At 39.0% G+C, this 18,472-nt stretch overlaps 1 protein-coding gene, 1 long non-coding RNA gene and 2 pseudogenes across 2 annotated transcripts; 2 read left to right on the top strand and 2 right to left on the bottom strand.

Moving 5' to 3' along the window:
* Nucleotides 1-359: 359 nt before the first annotated feature.
* LOC121751599 lies at nt 360-3,723 on the bottom strand (annotated as a pseudogene).
* A 2,363-nt stretch (nt 3,724-6,086) lies between these two features.
* LOC121753050 lies at nt 6,087-7,965 on the bottom strand (annotated as a pseudogene).
* A 2,582-nt stretch (nt 7,966-10,547) lies between these two features.
* LOC121751973 lies at nt 10,548-10,932 on the top strand. Its single transcript, XR_006040222.1, has 3 exons — nt 10,548-10,582; nt 10,666-10,781; nt 10,876-10,932. It is a non-coding gene; the product is annotated as an uncharacterized LOC121751973 (long non-coding RNA).
* A 5,839-nt stretch (nt 10,933-16,771) lies between these two features.
* On the top strand, nt 16,772-18,355 carry LOC121751060. The gene is made up of 2 exons (XM_042145773.1): nt 16,772-17,078; nt 17,698-18,355. Exons 1-2 carry the CDS (start codon nt 16,822-16,824, stop codon nt 18,281-18,283), a joined length of 843 nt encoding a protein of 280 aa, XP_042001707.1. The 5' UTR covers nt 16,772-16,821; the 3' UTR covers nt 18,284-18,355.
* Nucleotides 18,356-18,472: the final 117 nt, after the last annotated feature.

Genomic DNA, 18,472 nt, shown 5'->3' on the forward strand with positions numbered 1-18,472 from the left:
TGTTTTTATTTAACTCTGTTTACATTAACTTTAGAAATGTCTTCTTAGTACAATGTTTGAAGTGAACTTCTTTTTAATAAATGCTTTTGGGTCAAAGATTCCTGTTCTCCCCTTTCTTCCCCGCTTCTTTATTCCTCCCCTAGTCGCGGTCCACCGTACTTCCTATCCTTAGGAAATGCGGGCGTGACACTGCAGTTGGTACATGCAAGAACAGGCCAGTTCCTCAGCTTTTTGTTAAATCATGGAGTCAAATTCACATGCGTACAAGTCAACAATTTCGGTACATTTTCCAAAATAAAACTTGGAGTGGGTGGGGGGCATTGCAGCTGTACACAATTATGATTGATGGAAGATATGCACATAGCAAGATCAGTACCAAGCATTCAGATAAAGTGGAAGATAAATGCCCATTGTTTTCGAAATATTTTTTGATGCAGTGAGTCTTTATACGTATATGCTTCCTGAAGAGCAAAGAAGTTTGGATTAAATGCTTTTACTAAAAAGGGTGGGTGTAGAACCCTAAGTAGAAATAGTACTGTCTTTATATGGCAGCAGAGTGTCAGACTATTTCCAAATTTCCAATAATAAATACAGTAGATTTTTTCATCACAAGGGGACTTACCCAAAGGAGTCATCAAAGACAAAAGGAAGCATTCCAGCTCGGTTATTGTCGGTGTCTTTCCATATTTGGCTGTGCAGAAATATGAAGTAATCAACTTTTTCAAAGCCTAAAATTAACTACATATAACTAAGGGTAGTAAAAAAATTGAACTGTCACAATCTGGAAAAGTATAACTACCTTCTCATGCTAAGATAGCCATTTGGTTTCCCTTCAGTGAATGGTGAATTTGCAAATAATGCTGTAGCTATCTGTTTAATAAATATATTAGATCCCATGTAATTAAATGATTCCTGCAAAAGATAAATGCCAACTTACAGGCTGTAAGGCAAGACCAGCCCAGAACTTCCTTATCATATCAGCTTCAGAATCAAAATCCAGGTTCACCTTTATAAGAGAAAGAGAACCAACACCTGATAAAGCATCTAAGGAAGACTAAAAGAAGTACGTTGAGAACTAAAAGTATAAACAACAAGCTGTAGATGAGAATTAGGGATTACTCCTCACCTGGACGGTACATGTTCTAAACATCATATCAAGTCCCAGTGACCCAACTTTGGGCATGTAATTCTTCATAATTACATATCTTCCCTGAAAAAGAAACTCATCAGATCTTACACAGTAGTCAAACCTTCCATGAATGGGACAGGTCCAAATTGAAATATGCAACAGACTATCCCACAACTGATGGAAACAGATATGTCAACTCAAGAAAATAAAAAATCAATGTGCAATGAAGATTGGCTCTCAGTTAGAACTGCCATGAAAACCCACATAATGGATAGTTATTTACAATGCAACTAGAGAGAAAAGAGAATACGCCCCTCAATAAAATTGAAATTTATATTTAAAAGTTCATATAGATGTTACCTTGGGCATTATTGGTATGTCTTCTCGTCTCCGCGTGGGCTGGAAGCCAATTCCTAAAAATCCAATTCCCATCTCCTCTGCAACAGCCTTAACCTGTGCATTTCATAAACCAATTATTATCTGTTGAAGTCTGATTTGGCTGGTTAAATAGAGTGTCCACAACCACAAGTACAATAGGCTTGAAATCTTTAAAAGGGACTAGGCATGATTTACTAGTCTGTGGAAAGCTTCTCTTGTTAAGGCAAATTTACAATTCTGACTAAATCTATTTAAAATGTGATTAAAAAATTTCTGAGTTCATGATAGGAATTGATTCTAGATATTTATTTTCCCACTCATTCTGGTTTATCATCACATTAAAACGGAACAAACTTACCAGATAAAATCACTCAGAACAAATCTACAAACCTGATAAAGATGAGAATTGACTTCAGCACAAGTTTGATGCAGAATTTCAAGGGGTGCACCACTAAGCTCAAATTGGCCACCAGGCTCAAGTGAGATACTTTGTTTATCCTGCCAGTTACAATAAACTCAATCAATCAGTGTGTTCTTAGCATCACATATGTCAAATATGGCAATAGACTATCAACTTGGAATCTAAGGTCTAGCAATATGTATCAGATAGAATAGGAGGTTATATTAACAATTGTTTAATGTTACATGGACACCAGCGTGTATAGCATAGACAAAGTATTGTGGAAATGGCCATATATTTTTTCAGGGAACTGGATATAAATTACATACTTGCTTGAGTCCAATAATGTTTTCACCTTCCATTATTTTATCCCAGTGAAATCTCTCAGATATAACGTTAAGAAGCTCTGCTATCTGTTCATATCTCACGGGGCTTAATGATCCAATCTCAAACCCAAACTTTTCGTGTTCAGTGCCTATCCTGTACAAGCCAATGATATATACTGTGTCATCAGGTGTCAGATCTTTATTAACATAAGAACCATTAAACTATTAACTAGAGATACAAATCCAAACTGCTGGTTGGAAATAGGAAGTGATTAATCAATAACTGATGCTGGGTATTCAGGCCCAGTGCAAAGGCATGGTAAGGAACAAGTGGACATTATCACATAACAGCGTCCAAGAATAATAATCTCATATTAGTGGGATGTAAGCATGACCTTTCCAACTACAGTATAAACTGGGAAGGAACAATATGGCTAGCAATTTCAAGTTTAACCAGCTGAAAGTAATTGGAAAAAAAAACTAGATTTTAAAAATAATCCCAGTAAACTGGTTGTTTCACAACAAAAGCAGGAATAGCAACACTAGACTACATATTGAAACCAGAGGGTATTTTCAAAAGAACAAGATGCAATCAATATTTTAGTACCAAGAAAAGCTATAACTCCAACCTCCAGTTTTCCTTAGGCTTGCAACCCGAAGCAAGCTAAGCTACAAGGTCTTCTTTTGTAAGTGGCTCGGTTGAGATAACAGCATCTTCTGTAGGAGGACTTGCAGCAACAGTTACCTGGAGCTCTTGCCTCCATCGCACTCCAGTGCCAAAAGAACTTGAGCTTGGTTTCACCTTCAGGGAACTCCACAAAGGGGACCGCATACCTAAGGAGGTTTCATTTCTTCGGGCTGAGTCAACTGTTTTGGAAAATCTATTAACTCCATTGCACCTTGTTTTACACTGTATAACCTCAGAATGAATGCTGTGAGATGAACCAGGATGGGACATCAATGTCATGGCTGGAAGCTGCAGTGCCAATCACAAAAACATAAAAGACCCATATATTGAGCTTGAGAAAGATGTTAGTTAACATTCAGATCGACAAGCTGATATACGAAAAACATTCAATAAGACACATGGTTCTAGACATATTTGTTTTGAAAATTCAGACATATTACACATTAGAATAGTGTCTTCAGCGTCAGGACAGATACTCAATGTACGTTGCAGAAACAATTATATCATGAACAAAATTTACAAAATCTTCAGCTGCTGCTCACTCATTTCTAGCAGCCAATTATACAATTGAGAGCAATCCGAAAAAATATCAAATATAGACTTGAACTGTTACAAAAATGCTGAATTCCAGTAATGTATTCTCAAACAGACTTCAATTGATGCCGAAAAAGCCAACATAAAAAAGGAAAATCCACAATCGGTATATGAAAGCTTAGGATCAAAGGTAAGGAAACATACTGAACAAGACAATACCTTGAATCGGCTTCAGATAAAGAGAACAAGAAACGCGAGTCCTCTACAATGGAGTTGGCGTGTTTGATTTTTCAGTAGAATAAGAATTTAGTAAGCACTAAGAGCATCCACAATAGCGCCTAGCGCACCGCCTAGCCGAGCGTCGGCGCTAGGCGGTCTATTGCAACCGCCCAGCCATTTCCGGATTTAAAAACCGCCTAGTGCTCGGCGGTTCCGTGGCACTAGGCGGTGCGATGGGCGATCCGCTCGGCGCTATTGCAGCGTCCGGATCGCCTAGCGCACCGTCTAGCGCGATTTTTTTTTAAAACACTATATATACGCGCTTTGCACGTCATTTTCATTCGCACCACTTGTTTTAACGAGTACTCTCTCTATCTTCATTTCTGTACAAGATCAACACCTAGAAATGAGTAACGCCGGTGGTAGTAGTGGTGGGGATGCTGAGGAGTACGAGCGTTTAATGAACGAAGCGCCAGAGGCCAATATGAACCGTGAGATTGATCAATGGATGCAGAGGGTCTTGCAGCCGGCGGTACCTCGACCTCGCCCAGTAGTACACCGCCGAGCGGTGATTGATCGTGATCACGTAGCTGCACATCAGTGCCTATACGAAGACTACTTCGCACAGGAGTCGCGGTTCAACGCCAACCTTTTCAAGCGCCGTTTTAGGATGAGCAGGTCTCTGTTTATGCGTATTGTTAACGATTTGAAGCAACGATATCTGTATTTCCGCTTCAGGCACGATGCGTCTAGCAGACCCGACCGCACACCTATTCAAAAGTGCACTGCGGCAATCCGGCAGTTGGCCTACGGAGGCTCGGCAGACATGTGGGACGAGTACCTCCACATCGGTGAGATGACTGCCCTCGAATGTATGAAGTATTTCTGTCAGGGCGTGATTGAAGTATTCAGTGATCAGTACCTTCGAAGCTCTACCCTCGAAGACTGCCAGGATCTGATGCGGATGCACGGGGAGAAGCATGGGTTCCCGGGAATGTTAGGCAGCATAGATTGTATGCATTGGGAGTGGAAGAACTGTCCCGCTTACTGGAAGGGGTTCTACACAACCGGCTACAAGGGAAAGAATCCCACGATGATCCTCGAGGTCGTAGCTGATTACCGGTTGTGGATTTGACATGCGTATTTTGGGATAGCCGGTTCGAACAACGACCTCAACGTCCTCAACTCGTCGCCACTTTTCAACGAGCAGTGTCAGGGTGTCGGTCCGGCCATCAGTTTTGTCGCTAACGGCAACCGGCATGATATGAGCTACTACTTGGCGGTTGGGATATACCCTAGGTGGCCCGTCTTTGTGAAGACGATCCGATGCGCATCAGATGAGAGGAAGGCCTACTTTGCGGCACGGCAGGAGTCGGCGCGCAAGGACGTGGAGCGCGCATTTGGTGTGCTCCAGTCTCGATGGGCGGCAGTTAAGGGGCCAACGCGTTTGTGGCATGTCGACTGCATTGCAGATATAATGTACGCCTGTATTATCATGCACAACATAATTGTCGAAGATGAAGGTGTACATTAATACGCCTGTATTAATGTACTTTTTAAATTTTAATAATATTATTGAATTTTCTCGTATATGTCTCGTAAATTAAATTGCGTATTTTGTGTGATTGTTAATTATTTGTTTTATATAATTTTGAGTGATGTGACTATTGATGTGACTGGGCTATTTATGATGTGGCTAGGCAATGACTGAGCTATTTATGATGTGGCAGGAAGATTTTTAGTGTTGATGATGTGCCAGGAGGAGTTTGTGGCTAGGCTATGGCTGGGCTATTGCTGGGCTATTCTATTGTGAATGGTCTAAGCAGAGATGAAAAGAATGGCGGAGGAGGCATGGGGTGCAATGATGTGCGGCACCATCCACTCTTTTGCCGTGGTCCGTTCCATCCGCATCTGACACGTTATCGGTCTACCTAAATTTTGATTAAATTCCTATTTCTATTTTTATGTTTTTATTTGTTAAAGTATTTTATCAAATTTCATTTTTTTCTTGACCAAATTTATTTTTCAATTTTGTTGTTGAATGTCATCAATAAAGTGATTGAGGAAAAAAAAATTACGAACAAGGTCCACTATAATAATTCAAAGCATATTTTTGTCGAAAATAATTTCGCTTTTTAATGTAGAACGTAAATTTAATGTTCATTCCAATCAGTAAGTTATTTATACGCGACATTTTCGCTCCAATTAATAGGTGTATTGGGTGTACGTTGCTCAAATCAATAGGTTAGGTTAGGTTAGGTTAGGTTAGGTTTGGTTTGGTTTAGGGTTCAGGTAATAGAGGCAATTGCCTCGCCTCATATTTTCACAGGTAGATATTATATATATTTTTAATTTATTTCTATTTTCACAGGTAGATATTATATATATTAAAAATTTATTTCTTTCAATTTCTTACTAAATGCCTCTCCGCAAATTTTTAAAAAAATTTCGTATGTAATTTTGCCCCTCTCCTTACAAATTCCTGGCTTCACCCCGGATGAGTAGTATATATTTTTAATTATAAACATACTAAATAATACTAGTAGTACATTATAGTGCACATGGTAACCCAACGTAGACTACCTTCTGCATTTCTAGACACTTTTCCTTTGCAGAACCAACCACTGAACCACCCTTTGTATTTTGGTCTATAACACATGACCAAGAACTAGAACATCCTCCCTTTGTATTTTGGTCTATAACACATGACCAAGAACTAGAACATCCTGTACATTTGGGAAAAAATATCACCAGAAACCATCATACACACCTACTGATGTGGACAAAGGCCGGTCATCTTCAGCCGAAGCCTCCATCTCCTTCTCTGGCTCGAGCTCCACTGCCTCAATATCAGCAAGGTTCTTCAAGTCCACCACCGTGAGCTCATCAAGGTGCCGGACCACCAGGTCAGCTGCCCCGAGCTCGTACACAGGGTGCTTGCTGGCAACAGCAACGCACTTCATCCGTGCATCATGGGCGGCCGGAACCGTTTGATTCGAGTTCCCAAACACTATACACCGTTCGGGTATAAACTGCAGGAGCTGCGCTGCATACATGAACATCTCCGGGACAGGCTTCCCCCTGTAGACATCCTCAGCAGTGACAATGACACTGAACACTCCTTCAATCCCAATCACTGCAATGGCCCTCTCAAGAGACTTTCTAGGCGGGGTGGAGACCAACGCAACGGGCACCTTGTGATGAACCAGAAGGTTCAAGAACGCCTGGGAGCCAGACCGGAATCTGTACATACCGTCCTGCAGAGCTTGGTGGATCTCTTCCTTCCTAGACCCCATCCTCTTCAACACCCCGGGATCCCTAGACCAGCAGAGAACCTCTGCTATAGCCTGCTAGTTCTTCATCCCTTCTATTCGTCTAAGCATAAAGGCCGGTGGTGGCGATTTCCCTTCTTCCTGAGCAAGAGTCAACCAAGCTTGCTTCTCGAGATCCGGATTGTCCTCAACCAGCACCCCTTCCCATTCAAATATAGCACCTAACCAACCACAACCCATCCTCTCCTGTCGAAGCAACAGGTTCTTAAGGGCAGGGTTATCAGCCTTGTTTTCCGGTGGCCATAGCCCCGGCCGGCTATCCACACCATAGTCAATCCTGGGAGGTTCTCGCTCTTCCTTGCGATATGAATGTGCCTCTCTTGTCAATTCTGCAGCCTGAGCCTTTGTCAAAGACCTAATCGGCTTCTTAACATGCCACCTTCTCACAGAAGGTGAGATAGCATATTTCCTATTCATTGACTTGGTAAAAGACAGCCAATTATAGCTACTAAAAAATGGCCGGTGCCCTAAAAGAGATGTTGCAGCTATTGAATCCACCATCATTTTGTAATCAACAGCAGCCTAATTCTAGAATTTGGCTTCGCAGATCAATCCAAGTAATACTTTAAGGCAGTTTTTCAAACCTAATCGGCCCAAATCCCTTCAAAGACAATGATAAATTGCATGCTGAAATCACCAAAAACAGAAACCATATAATCAAATCTGTAAAGCTTCCAACTTCACCAATATTCCATCAAATTGAACATCCCAATCGATGAATCAAGCAGCCAAGATAATCAATTTACAAGAATAGAGACAGCCCTAGATTCCTATAGCACGAACAGAAAACATAAAAATGGGGAGTATTTCTTGTACATACAGAAAAACAGAGTGATTCCAGCTAATCCGAGCAGGAAACGGAAACAATCGAGATTACCTATTCTACAAAAGAAAAGAAGATTCCAACCTGTGTTGGTGGTAGGAATGAGAATGCTAAACTGTTTCTATACGGATCCTTCGAATTTATATTTTCTATGATCGAATATATTTGTAACAAATACGGAGGATCAATTCTTTTTTTGGTAAAGGATTTTAATGGAATTCCATTTTAATGAAGAGCATTAGTCGTATTCCGCTTCAGGGAGTGACGCATAACTCTTATGCGTCACTAACAAAAAGACGCATAATCCTTATGCGTCGCTATTAAACGACGCATAATCATTGTGCGTCGTTAGTTAATGACGCATAACCATTGTGCGTCGTTTATTAGAGACGCATAACACTTATGCGTCGTTTATTAGAGACGCATAATACTTATGCGTCGTTTAATAGCGACGCATAACTCTTATGCGTCTTTAGTTAGCGACGCATAATACTTATGCGTCGTTAGTTGAGTTTTAAAACGGGCAGAAGGCAGAATCAGGCAGAAACGCGACGAAAGAGGCGAAGCAGGCGAGGCAGGCGATTTCCGACGAATCCGAGCAAAATCCGGCGAATTACCACCATTTTGCAACCATTTTCCGGTAATTGTTCTTCAATTTGGCTAAATACATCCTTTAATGTTTAATTTGGGCAGGTTTTCCGTTATTTAGTAAAAGTAGGGTTTTTGATTAAATTGATGGATTTTTGGTATTTTTGTGTTGTTTTGTTGCATATAAGTAGCGATTATGATGAAATTATGGGTTATGATGAAATTGATGGAATTTTTGGACGACTTTCCGTAATTTGTGTATTTCATATGGATTTAATTTAGCAAAATTAGCGTTTATGATGAAATTGTTGGATTTGTTGGTCGATTTTCCGTAATTTGGGTATTTCATATGCATATAATTGAATGGGTAGTAGCAATTGATTAAGTTTTTGTAATTGTGCCCCTTTTGGTGGGCGATTTTATGCATATATTGTGCCCCTAAGTTGCAATTTAGTTAGCTTGTTGATTGTTGAGTTGTTATGAAAAAAATTTGAAGCATGGGTGAATGTTTTGAAGTAGATGGCATCTGCAAGTTCCGAACAACAGTTATGCTATGGACCTGAGGATCCATCACTACTGTTTCATCAGAGCGAACACATTTCAAGCTCGTTGTTGGCGAATGGCACAACAAATGTGTTGAGAAGTCGTAGGACGGAGAGTAAGGTGTGGGCATTGCCTATACATGAAAATGTGATGTATTGGCTAGGTGTATGGGGGTTCAGAGGCGTGGTTGAATGTGGAAGACCGATGAGGATGGACAATGAGCTAATAACTGCCTTGATCGAGCGCTGGAGGCCTGAGACACACTGTTTCCACCTTCCAGTTGGGGAAGTTACTGTTACCTTACAGGATGTGCAAAGCCTGTGGGGTTTGAGAGCAGACGGTCGTGCTTTCACTGGCCGTGACTACCCTGTTGGATTTGAAGATTGGTCCAGCAAGTGTAGAGATTTGTACTGTTGAGGGGTGATGCACAATTTCCATGAAGGTGCAACCCAATACTCTTCATGTCTTGGTGCATCAAATGAAACTTCACTATAGTACTGTGATCTCCATGTACCTAGGTAGTACTTCTCATCTATCAGGTCAATCATAACATGACCTCTGTCTCTAGCAACCGCACAAGCATGCGAACAAGGGATTCTCCACATCTGCCACTTACCACAACTGCAACTCGATTCCAAATACCTGACTATTTGAACATTGTTGCCCTTTGACACTCCTTGTACGATTCTTCCTCGAGTTCGGACATGGTACTTCCCTAGATCTCGGTCAATGACAGTGATGTAATGTTTTCGCCCCTTTGAGTCATTCTTAGCAAGTCTGTCCCTCGCCCATGGGGTTAATTCACCTTCGGTGTGTTCTATTGTTGTCTTCTTCTCCGCCCACCATTTTACCGTCCTCCAAAATGTCAAATCAACCAACGCTCTAATCGGCAACTCTCTCACACCCCTCAAGACGTTATTGTAGCACTCCGACATGTTTGTGGTGGCCACCCCCCACCTAAGTCCACCATCGTAGCACAGTGACCAACATTCTTTTGTAATCCTATTCAGCATTCGAACCGCACCACTGTTGACATCATATAGTGCTCGACGTCTTCTGGCAAATTTACGTTCCTGAGAACTGACCCCCAACTTCCATATAATGGCCTTCACATTGGGGCCCTTGTGCTTCTTCAACACATTTGCCCTCACATGAAGCAAACAAAATTTGTGGTGTATCTGCGGGGCCCTAGTCATGATTTCAGAATCCATTGCATTCAAGAGTCCTTTATGCCTATCTGATATAATGCACACCTCCCTCTCGTATTTCACTACATGAGTTCTGACATGATCCAAAAACCACGACCAACTGTCATTGGTTTCTTCATCCACCACAGCATATGCAATAGGCAAGCATGTCTTGTTAGCATCAAAACCACAAGCAACAAGCAACTTACCTTTAAATCTTCCTCGAAGGTGAGTCCCGTCCACTGTTAACACCGGTGCGGCCTTCTGGAACGCATGTATTGCAGGCCCAAATGCCCAGAAAACATAGTTGAACACCATTGTACGCCTCTGACTCAACAGATCGTTATGCTTCCACTCAACAATTGTGCCCATATTCTGTGACTGGAGTTCAAACATGTAGCTTGGCAACTGCCTAAACGACTCCTCCCATCCACCGTATACAAACTCTATAGCCTTTCTCTTTGCATACCACGCCTTCTTATAACTGATTAACACACCAAATCTGTCTTGAATATCAGCTATTATTGAGAAGACCTTGAAATCGGCACATTGTCGCACATGATGTCGAATCAACAGAGCTATCATTGGGGCTGAAAAGTTAGCATGATCTCTATTAGCACGATGGCCTATACAGGTATGTCGATTCTTCCACTTCCTAACTTCCCACATATCGTCATGCGACCTTTGTGTAACTGAAACCTCCCACTTACATTCCCTCGCCTTTTCAGCATCGGTGGTGCTGATGATGCCTGCCCCTGTGACTGTCGTTCCTGCTGGAAATTTGCATACAGCATGCCACCTTCTTAATTTGCTCTCGACAACCTTAAACTGTTTTTCATTCCATAAACTCCACATAGTTATAGCAGTTTTCACGTGTAGCTTGGAATCAAATTTTGTTCCCAACACAATCCGATGCGGCTCATTCTCATTCCAATACAAAAGGCTGTGTTCATTACCTCCCACATCATCCGATACTCCAGAAGGACGACTTGGTAATTCACGAAAGAATCTAAACCCATTAGGATTGTATTCCGGAAGTGGTTGTTCACCTTGCATAACAGGTTTACATGGTACTATCTCATCATCAGAACTAGCACCGACATCATCAGCACCATCACCATCACTGAGATCGGGGTCTGGCTCTGTCTCGGATAGTGGCCTTGGCTCATCAAGATCATCTGCATCATCTACCTCATCATTCAATCCAACACCAACATCAGCAACATCTACAACATCTACAACATCTACAACATCTCTCTGCTCATTCATTTGGTCCACCCTCGCAGATGATCCAATACCACACTCAAAACTCATTTGTTCAAACCTCGCAGATGCTCCAATACCATAATCAACAACTGGTGGGATTTCTTCACTCCTCACAGGTGAATACTCAACAAATAATTCAATACACCCACTTGAATTTTGAGCATTGTTGAACATAAACATTACACTATCATCATTGCGAATCACAGAACATGTATAACTCATACCGGAACCATAGACTATACATTGTCTCCATAATAATTCAATTGTGTGTTGGTTCATATCTATTCCCATCGCATCACAAATCATTGCTACCAACTCATAATAGGAAACACATGAATTTAATATAATGGAGCTCCTCGCACGAGGTGGGTCATAACCAATACCCATATGTGGTAGTTGAACTACTCTACCACCCCAATACAAACTCACAAATACTTGCATGATTTCTGCATCAAAAACATATAAACCAACGACAATTATGGACATTTTCCTACAAGCCCTAATTTGTATAAATTGGGTAAAACTAACAAATGAAAGCACAATAAACATGAATAATGATGAATGTAGCTAAATTGATGAACAAATTACCGGATCTTATGGAGAAATCGCCGGAAATTGCCAGAAAACGCCGGAAATCGCCGAGATAGAGGAATTGAAAGTGTATGAAGGTGCGTTCTGTGATCTGCGTGTGACTGGAGGCAGATAAAAGCCGCCTTAACGACGCATAACCAATGTGCGTCGTTCATGAGCGACGCACAACCCTTATGCGTCGTTAAGCGACGCATAATCCTTATGCGTCATTACTTAACGACGCATAATGGTTATGCGTTTCATTAAGAACGACGCACAATCATTATGCGTCACTCCCTCAATTAGAATGAATCTATTCTCCTTCATTAAATTGGAATTCCATTACTCTCTTAGCACAAAAGAAGAAAGACCTCCAAATACGGATTTATGATTAATCAATATTGTTTAGTGGTTTAGAGCTAACTCATTGGATACGGCAAAGACTCATAAAAGGACGTGCTTGCGATATCATCAATTAACACTTAATTATTAATAATTACTACTCCAGTTAATTTGTAAGGCCATCCACAACGCTGTTCCTATATCATTCCTATCTCGTTCCTTAAACCACTATTTGAGGGCCCCACTGTACTTTTTTACTCCATTCCTTAACTAAGGAACGGAACCTGCAACCCTCCGTTCCTTAACCGTTCCTTAAATTACTATTCATTCAATTTCATTTTTTATTTTTATTTCCAATCCAATTCAATTAAAACAAACACACTTCATTAAAATTAAAATAACATTACAACATAAAATATAAATACAACTTAAAATTCAAAAAAATAAAAAAAGACATAATTAAAATCCTAAAAAAAATGACATAATTTAAAATACAATTTTATAGAGACATCCTTAAATGTTTTATGTTTCAATTTCGATGTGGGACAAAATCATTCAAGGATGTCTCTATAAAAGAGAAACAACCAAGGATGATTTTATCCCACATCGAAAGTGGAACATAAAACATTCAAGGTTGTCTCTATAAAAGAGAAATAACCAAGAATGAGTTTGTCCCACATCGAAAGAGAAACATAAAACATTCAAGGATGTCTCTATAAAAGAGAAACAACCAAAAATGATTTTATCCCACATCGAAAGTGGAACATAAAACATACAAGGTTGTATCTATAAAAGAGAAACAACCAAGAATGAGTTTGTCCCACATCAAAAGTGAAACATAAAAACATTCAAGGTTGTATCTATAAAAGAGAAACCACCAAGAATGATTTTATCCCACATCGAAAGTGGAACATAAAACATTCAAGGTTGTATCTATAAAAGAGAAACAACCAAGAATGAGTTTGTACCATATCGAAAGTGAAACATAAAACATTCAATGATGTCTCTATAAAAGAGAAACAATCAAGAATGATTTTATCCCACATCAAAAGTGGAACATAAAACATATTTTATCCCACATCAAAAGTGGAACATAAAACATTCAAGGTTGTATCTATAAAAGAGAAACAACCAAGAATGAGTTGTCCCACATCGAAAGTGAAACATAAAAACATTCAAGGTTGTATCTATAAAAGAGAAACAACCAAGAATGAGTTTGTCCCACATCGAAAGTGAAACATAAAACATTCAAGGATATCTCTATAAAAGAGAAACCACCAAGAATGATTTTATCCCACATCGAAAGTGAAACATAAAACATTCAAGGATGTCTCTATAAAAGAGAAACCACCAAGAATGATTTTGTCCCACATCGAAAGTGGAACATAAAACATTCAAGGTTGTATCTATAAAAGAGAAACAACCAAGAATGAGTTTGTCCCACATCGAAAGTGGAACATAAAACATTCAAGGTTGTCTCTATAAAAGAGAAACAACCAAGAATGGTTTCATAAATTCGCAAGTCCATCAAATTTATATGGGATATTACGAATTTCTTGTATTCATTTATTTGTAAAAATTGTTTTTAATTATAAAAACAATTTTTATAAATAAAAGTATTTTTTTTAAAAATTTGATTTTTTTTTTAAAAAATCGAATTATTTCGTCACCGTGACGAGCCCAGCGAGTGGGCGTCACGCACGTCGCGGGGAGAGGCACGTCGCCGAAGCGCGTTGCGGCACAGACCGTGCCGCGTCTCGTGCCGACGGCACCCGGGACGGCATGGGCACGGAACCGTGACGAAACGTAGCATCGCAACGTGTTCCGCTACGGTTTCGTTCCGGAGGAACGAAATGTGGAACGCCCACGGCCCGCGTTGCGGGTGCTCTAAGTACTCCACTACAGAAAATAGAAATGTTAGTCATTTTGCACGACATTTAAGATGTTTGATTGCTAGATTCTTCTAGGCGAATCAATGGACACAAAATCATAATCCAAGTTCACAAAATTTATTGGGACAACCTGGTGACACGTCAATATTGTCAACGTGTCGTTTAGTGGTAGTTGAAACGTGTAAGACATAACCAAGTTAGATTATATAGGCATAGATAAGTGTTCAATTTAAATAAAATATGCATGGTCAAAAACTTGTGTAGAAGTTTATGTATCGAAAGTTTGGGAGTTATCAATTTGTTTGTATAACTGATTTTACATTGTGTAGAAGTTTATGTATCGAAAGTTTGGGAGTTATCAGTTTGTTTGTATAACTGATTTTACAAGTGAGAGAGAGGAAATTTGAGATTGATTTAACAAGGTACTCCATATGTTGGAAATAATAAGTGATAGTAGTAGTAGTATTGTTTATAGATTACAAAATTAAATGAATATTCACTTTAGAGTAAAGGCCAAAATTGGTCCTGAACATATAGTCATTTTACGATTTTGGTCCTAAACATTATCTTTTGGATTTTTTGGTCCTGCACATATGGACATTTGATCATTTTGGTCCTGCACATATGGAAATTTGATCATTTTGGTCCCCCGTCAACATTTTCGTTAAAAACTAACGGTCAACATTATCTTTTGGATTTTTTGGTCCTGCACATATGGATATTTGATCATTTTGGTCCTGCACATATGGAATTTTGATCATTTTGGTCCTCCGTCAACATTTTCGTTAAAAACTAACGGTCAACGGCCGATTTTTGACTAAAACAATGGGCTGGGTCGGGTCGTGTTTGGGTCGGGTTTGGGTTACACGTTAAGAAAAAAAATTTATTTTTTATTAATTAAAAAATTATAAAACTTTAATTTTTAGTTATTTTTGTTGATTAAAAATATTATAACGACTAAAACATGATGTTATTATACGATTTAAACATGATATTACACAATAAAATAAAAAATTACCAAATTAAAATAATCATTTTTTAATCAAAATAATAAAAATTAAAGTATATTAATATTAAATCTATATAATAAAATTAAATAATTAAAAAATTATTTTTAATAAAATCTAAGCATAATATTTTCTTCAAATTCATGAAAAAATTAATTAAAAAATACTATACTTTAATTTTATTAATTAAAAAATATTAATTAATTTTTTAAGAATATTATGCTTAGATTTTAACGAAAATATTATGCTTAGATTTTAAGAAAATATTATTTTTTTCTTAACGTATAACCCAAACCCGACCCAAACACGACCCGACCCAACCCATTGTTTTAGTAAAAAATCGGCCGTTGACCGTTAGTTTTTAACGAAAATGTTGACGGAGGACCAAAATGATCAAAATTCCATATGCGCAGGACCAAAATGATCAAATGTCCATATGTGCAGGACCAAAAAATCCAAAAGATAATGTTGACCGTTAGTTTTTAACGGAAATATTGACGGAGGACCAAAATGATCAAATGTCCATATGTGCAGGACCAAAAAATCCAAAAGATAATGTTTAGGACCAAAATCGTAAAATAGCTATATGTTCAGGACCAATTTTAGCCTTTACTCTTCACTTTACTCCTCCTTTCACTTAGATCAAGTTTATCGGTTGGTGGAGGCAGACATGCATGTCATTACCCAATTAAAAAAAATGAAATGGAAGGTCTCCCTCTCTCTTTAACCTCGGTCTATCTCTCTCTTCAAACAGACCCAAAGGTCTCTCCTTCCCTTTCACCACTCAGCCAATGAGATTGTGCCAACTGGCACAATTTCATTGGCTGATATTATTATTTTTAATAATTAATATATATTTAATATATTATATTAAAAAAATTATAAAAATTATACCAAAATTCATAATTTTTCTTCCTCTACACATAGAAACCACATTTGTCATAGTTTTGCACAAAAAAAAATCATCTTTTCTCCTCCTATAATCCTTATTGTTTAATAGAATTTCATATTTTTTAGTTTCCCTTGTTGCTAGCTACGGAGGATGATGAGAATAATATATTCTCCGATTCCCAAAACTTCAACCCTTCCCAAAATGTTAACCCTCTGCTAAACGATTTGGTAGAGCATATATGGGCAAAATTCGGCAAATGTAATTGAACGTCTAGTTTTCATCTTATGTATGAGCACCAATTATGTAATAATAATAGTATTAAAAAATAATATAAAAATAAATATATAATAGTGTGGTTGGGTGGTCATTGATAAACCGTGAAAATATGTGTGGTTAGGTTGAATGAATATTAATGATGTGGAAGATGATGTGGAGGAGATATAAATAAATTAAATATTGAAAAAGTGGATGGTTGGGTTGGGTTGGAGGTTGCTGATAAACATGGTCTTAGCCTTTCGGCCCATTAAAGTGTGTTGATTTTCGGCCCATTAAAGTGTGTTGATTTTTGACATTGTATCAATTTTGGGCCTCGTTTGGCAATGTCGTCCATTTATAACCCGAAAACACAAAAAAACCTATTACGTCAGCCCACAAACTCTCTGTTGAAAATCCTTGTGCATTACAAAGTTTAGCTAGAGCCACGTGATGGGAGGGAAGAAGAAGGGCTCCGACTCGGCACCCGGATCGCGGCCGCGCGGTTCCATGACGCTGAGAGAAGAATCGACTGGTAAAAAACACGGCAACGTGAACGCCAAAACCATGTGCAAGATCGATCATCTCAAAGACCTAGCATTGTGGGCGGCCTCCGTTCCTTCGCTCGGCGCTTTCTTCGGGGAGCGCCTCTCAGCCACCAACGAAGCACTGGGCCTTCGCGGTGATCCTTCTATTTTTGTTTGTGAAAGGTTAAGTCTTTAGCGTTTTTCTGCATTCGATTTTGTGCTACTTAATAACGATTAGCTTAGATAGTTAAAAATAGTAATATAATTGGGGAAAATCATTGCTTGTTTTATCCATTGAAACTTTGTTCGGATTGAGAAATCAAGCATTTAGTTGTGCTTCGTGTTTCTAACTTGACTGACTTGTTTAATAGTAGTACTACTTCAAATGGGAGCCTAATTGTGATCCATTGGATATGACAGAATCTAACAAGTTGAGAGTCATGGTAAGATATAAAGAGAGAGCAGCAAGTTTAGTAAAAACATAACTTTCTGTAATTTGAGCTCCATAATTTTGCCAGAGTAACTTGGTTTTGCTCATTCAACTTGTGTTTCTACTTGATAGATCCATGTGTTATGTTAAGTTTGGAGCATTGTTTAGAAAATAGTACTAGTACTACTATAGATCATTGGTTTACTATTCAAGTTTGATAGATCATTGTTTTGATACAGTGTTCAAGTGCCCGTGTTTCTTTCTCCTAGGAATACTTCTCTTAGACTCTTTATGTGTACATTTGAAATCGACAGATGAGGTTTACGTATTAGAAATATTAATGGCTCACAACAATGCTTTGTTGTTCAACAGGTGCGAATCTATTCTTCAACCTGGTAACAATTGCAGTGTTCGGATTGAGAAGAACAACAAGTTGAAAGGGAGGCATACACGAAAGAGATCAAAGGCTACAGTACAGAACAATATTGTTTACAGATGTCACTTTTGTTCTCATCAGAATATGATGAGAGGAACACCAAAGGGCTATGTCAAAGAGATATGTCCACCAAAGCCTAAACCAGCACCGAGCTTTAAAAAAGTGCGAGAGAACCACCCTAGCTCAGGAAATGCTACAGCTACTGTCGAGTGCATAGGGATGGACTCCAGTGCTCTGTTGCCTTTAGATGGACATGATCTCGAAGAAAGCTCTCTGGCCACTCCATTGCCGAAACCCGGTCTCTCTTTATTGGATTCGAAGCGGAGGAAAAGGAATAGGTCCGGTGTAAAGAAAATCGACGAACCTCCAATTAGTTCAGCTGTAGCAGATACGGAGAAGAGCACTCAAGCTTCATGTAAGAGAAGGAAGAGGACGTGGACGAGTCTGAAGGAGATTGCTGAGAGTAGTGGCCAAGATGCTGGCACAAAATTCACAAACTCGACAGTTCCATTCTTTATTTAATTAGCAAGGCACAATTGGAGATGTAACATTTGATTACTAATTAAGCAGTCGATTTGGTGATTCCAATGTTTATTTTAAGAATCCCAATTTTCTTTCTTGTTATCCCAATTCCCAACTATAAAATAACCTTTAAATATCTGAAAACAAAGGAAATTTTGACAATTTATCTCTTGGCAACCTTTTATATTA

This window comes from Salvia splendens, chromosome 10 (assembly GCF_004379255.2).
Source record: "Salvia splendens isolate huo1 chromosome 10, SspV2, whole genome shotgun sequence".
In the NCBI taxonomy this organism is placed as follows: domain Eukaryota; kingdom Viridiplantae; phylum Streptophyta; class Magnoliopsida; order Lamiales; family Lamiaceae; genus Salvia; species Salvia splendens.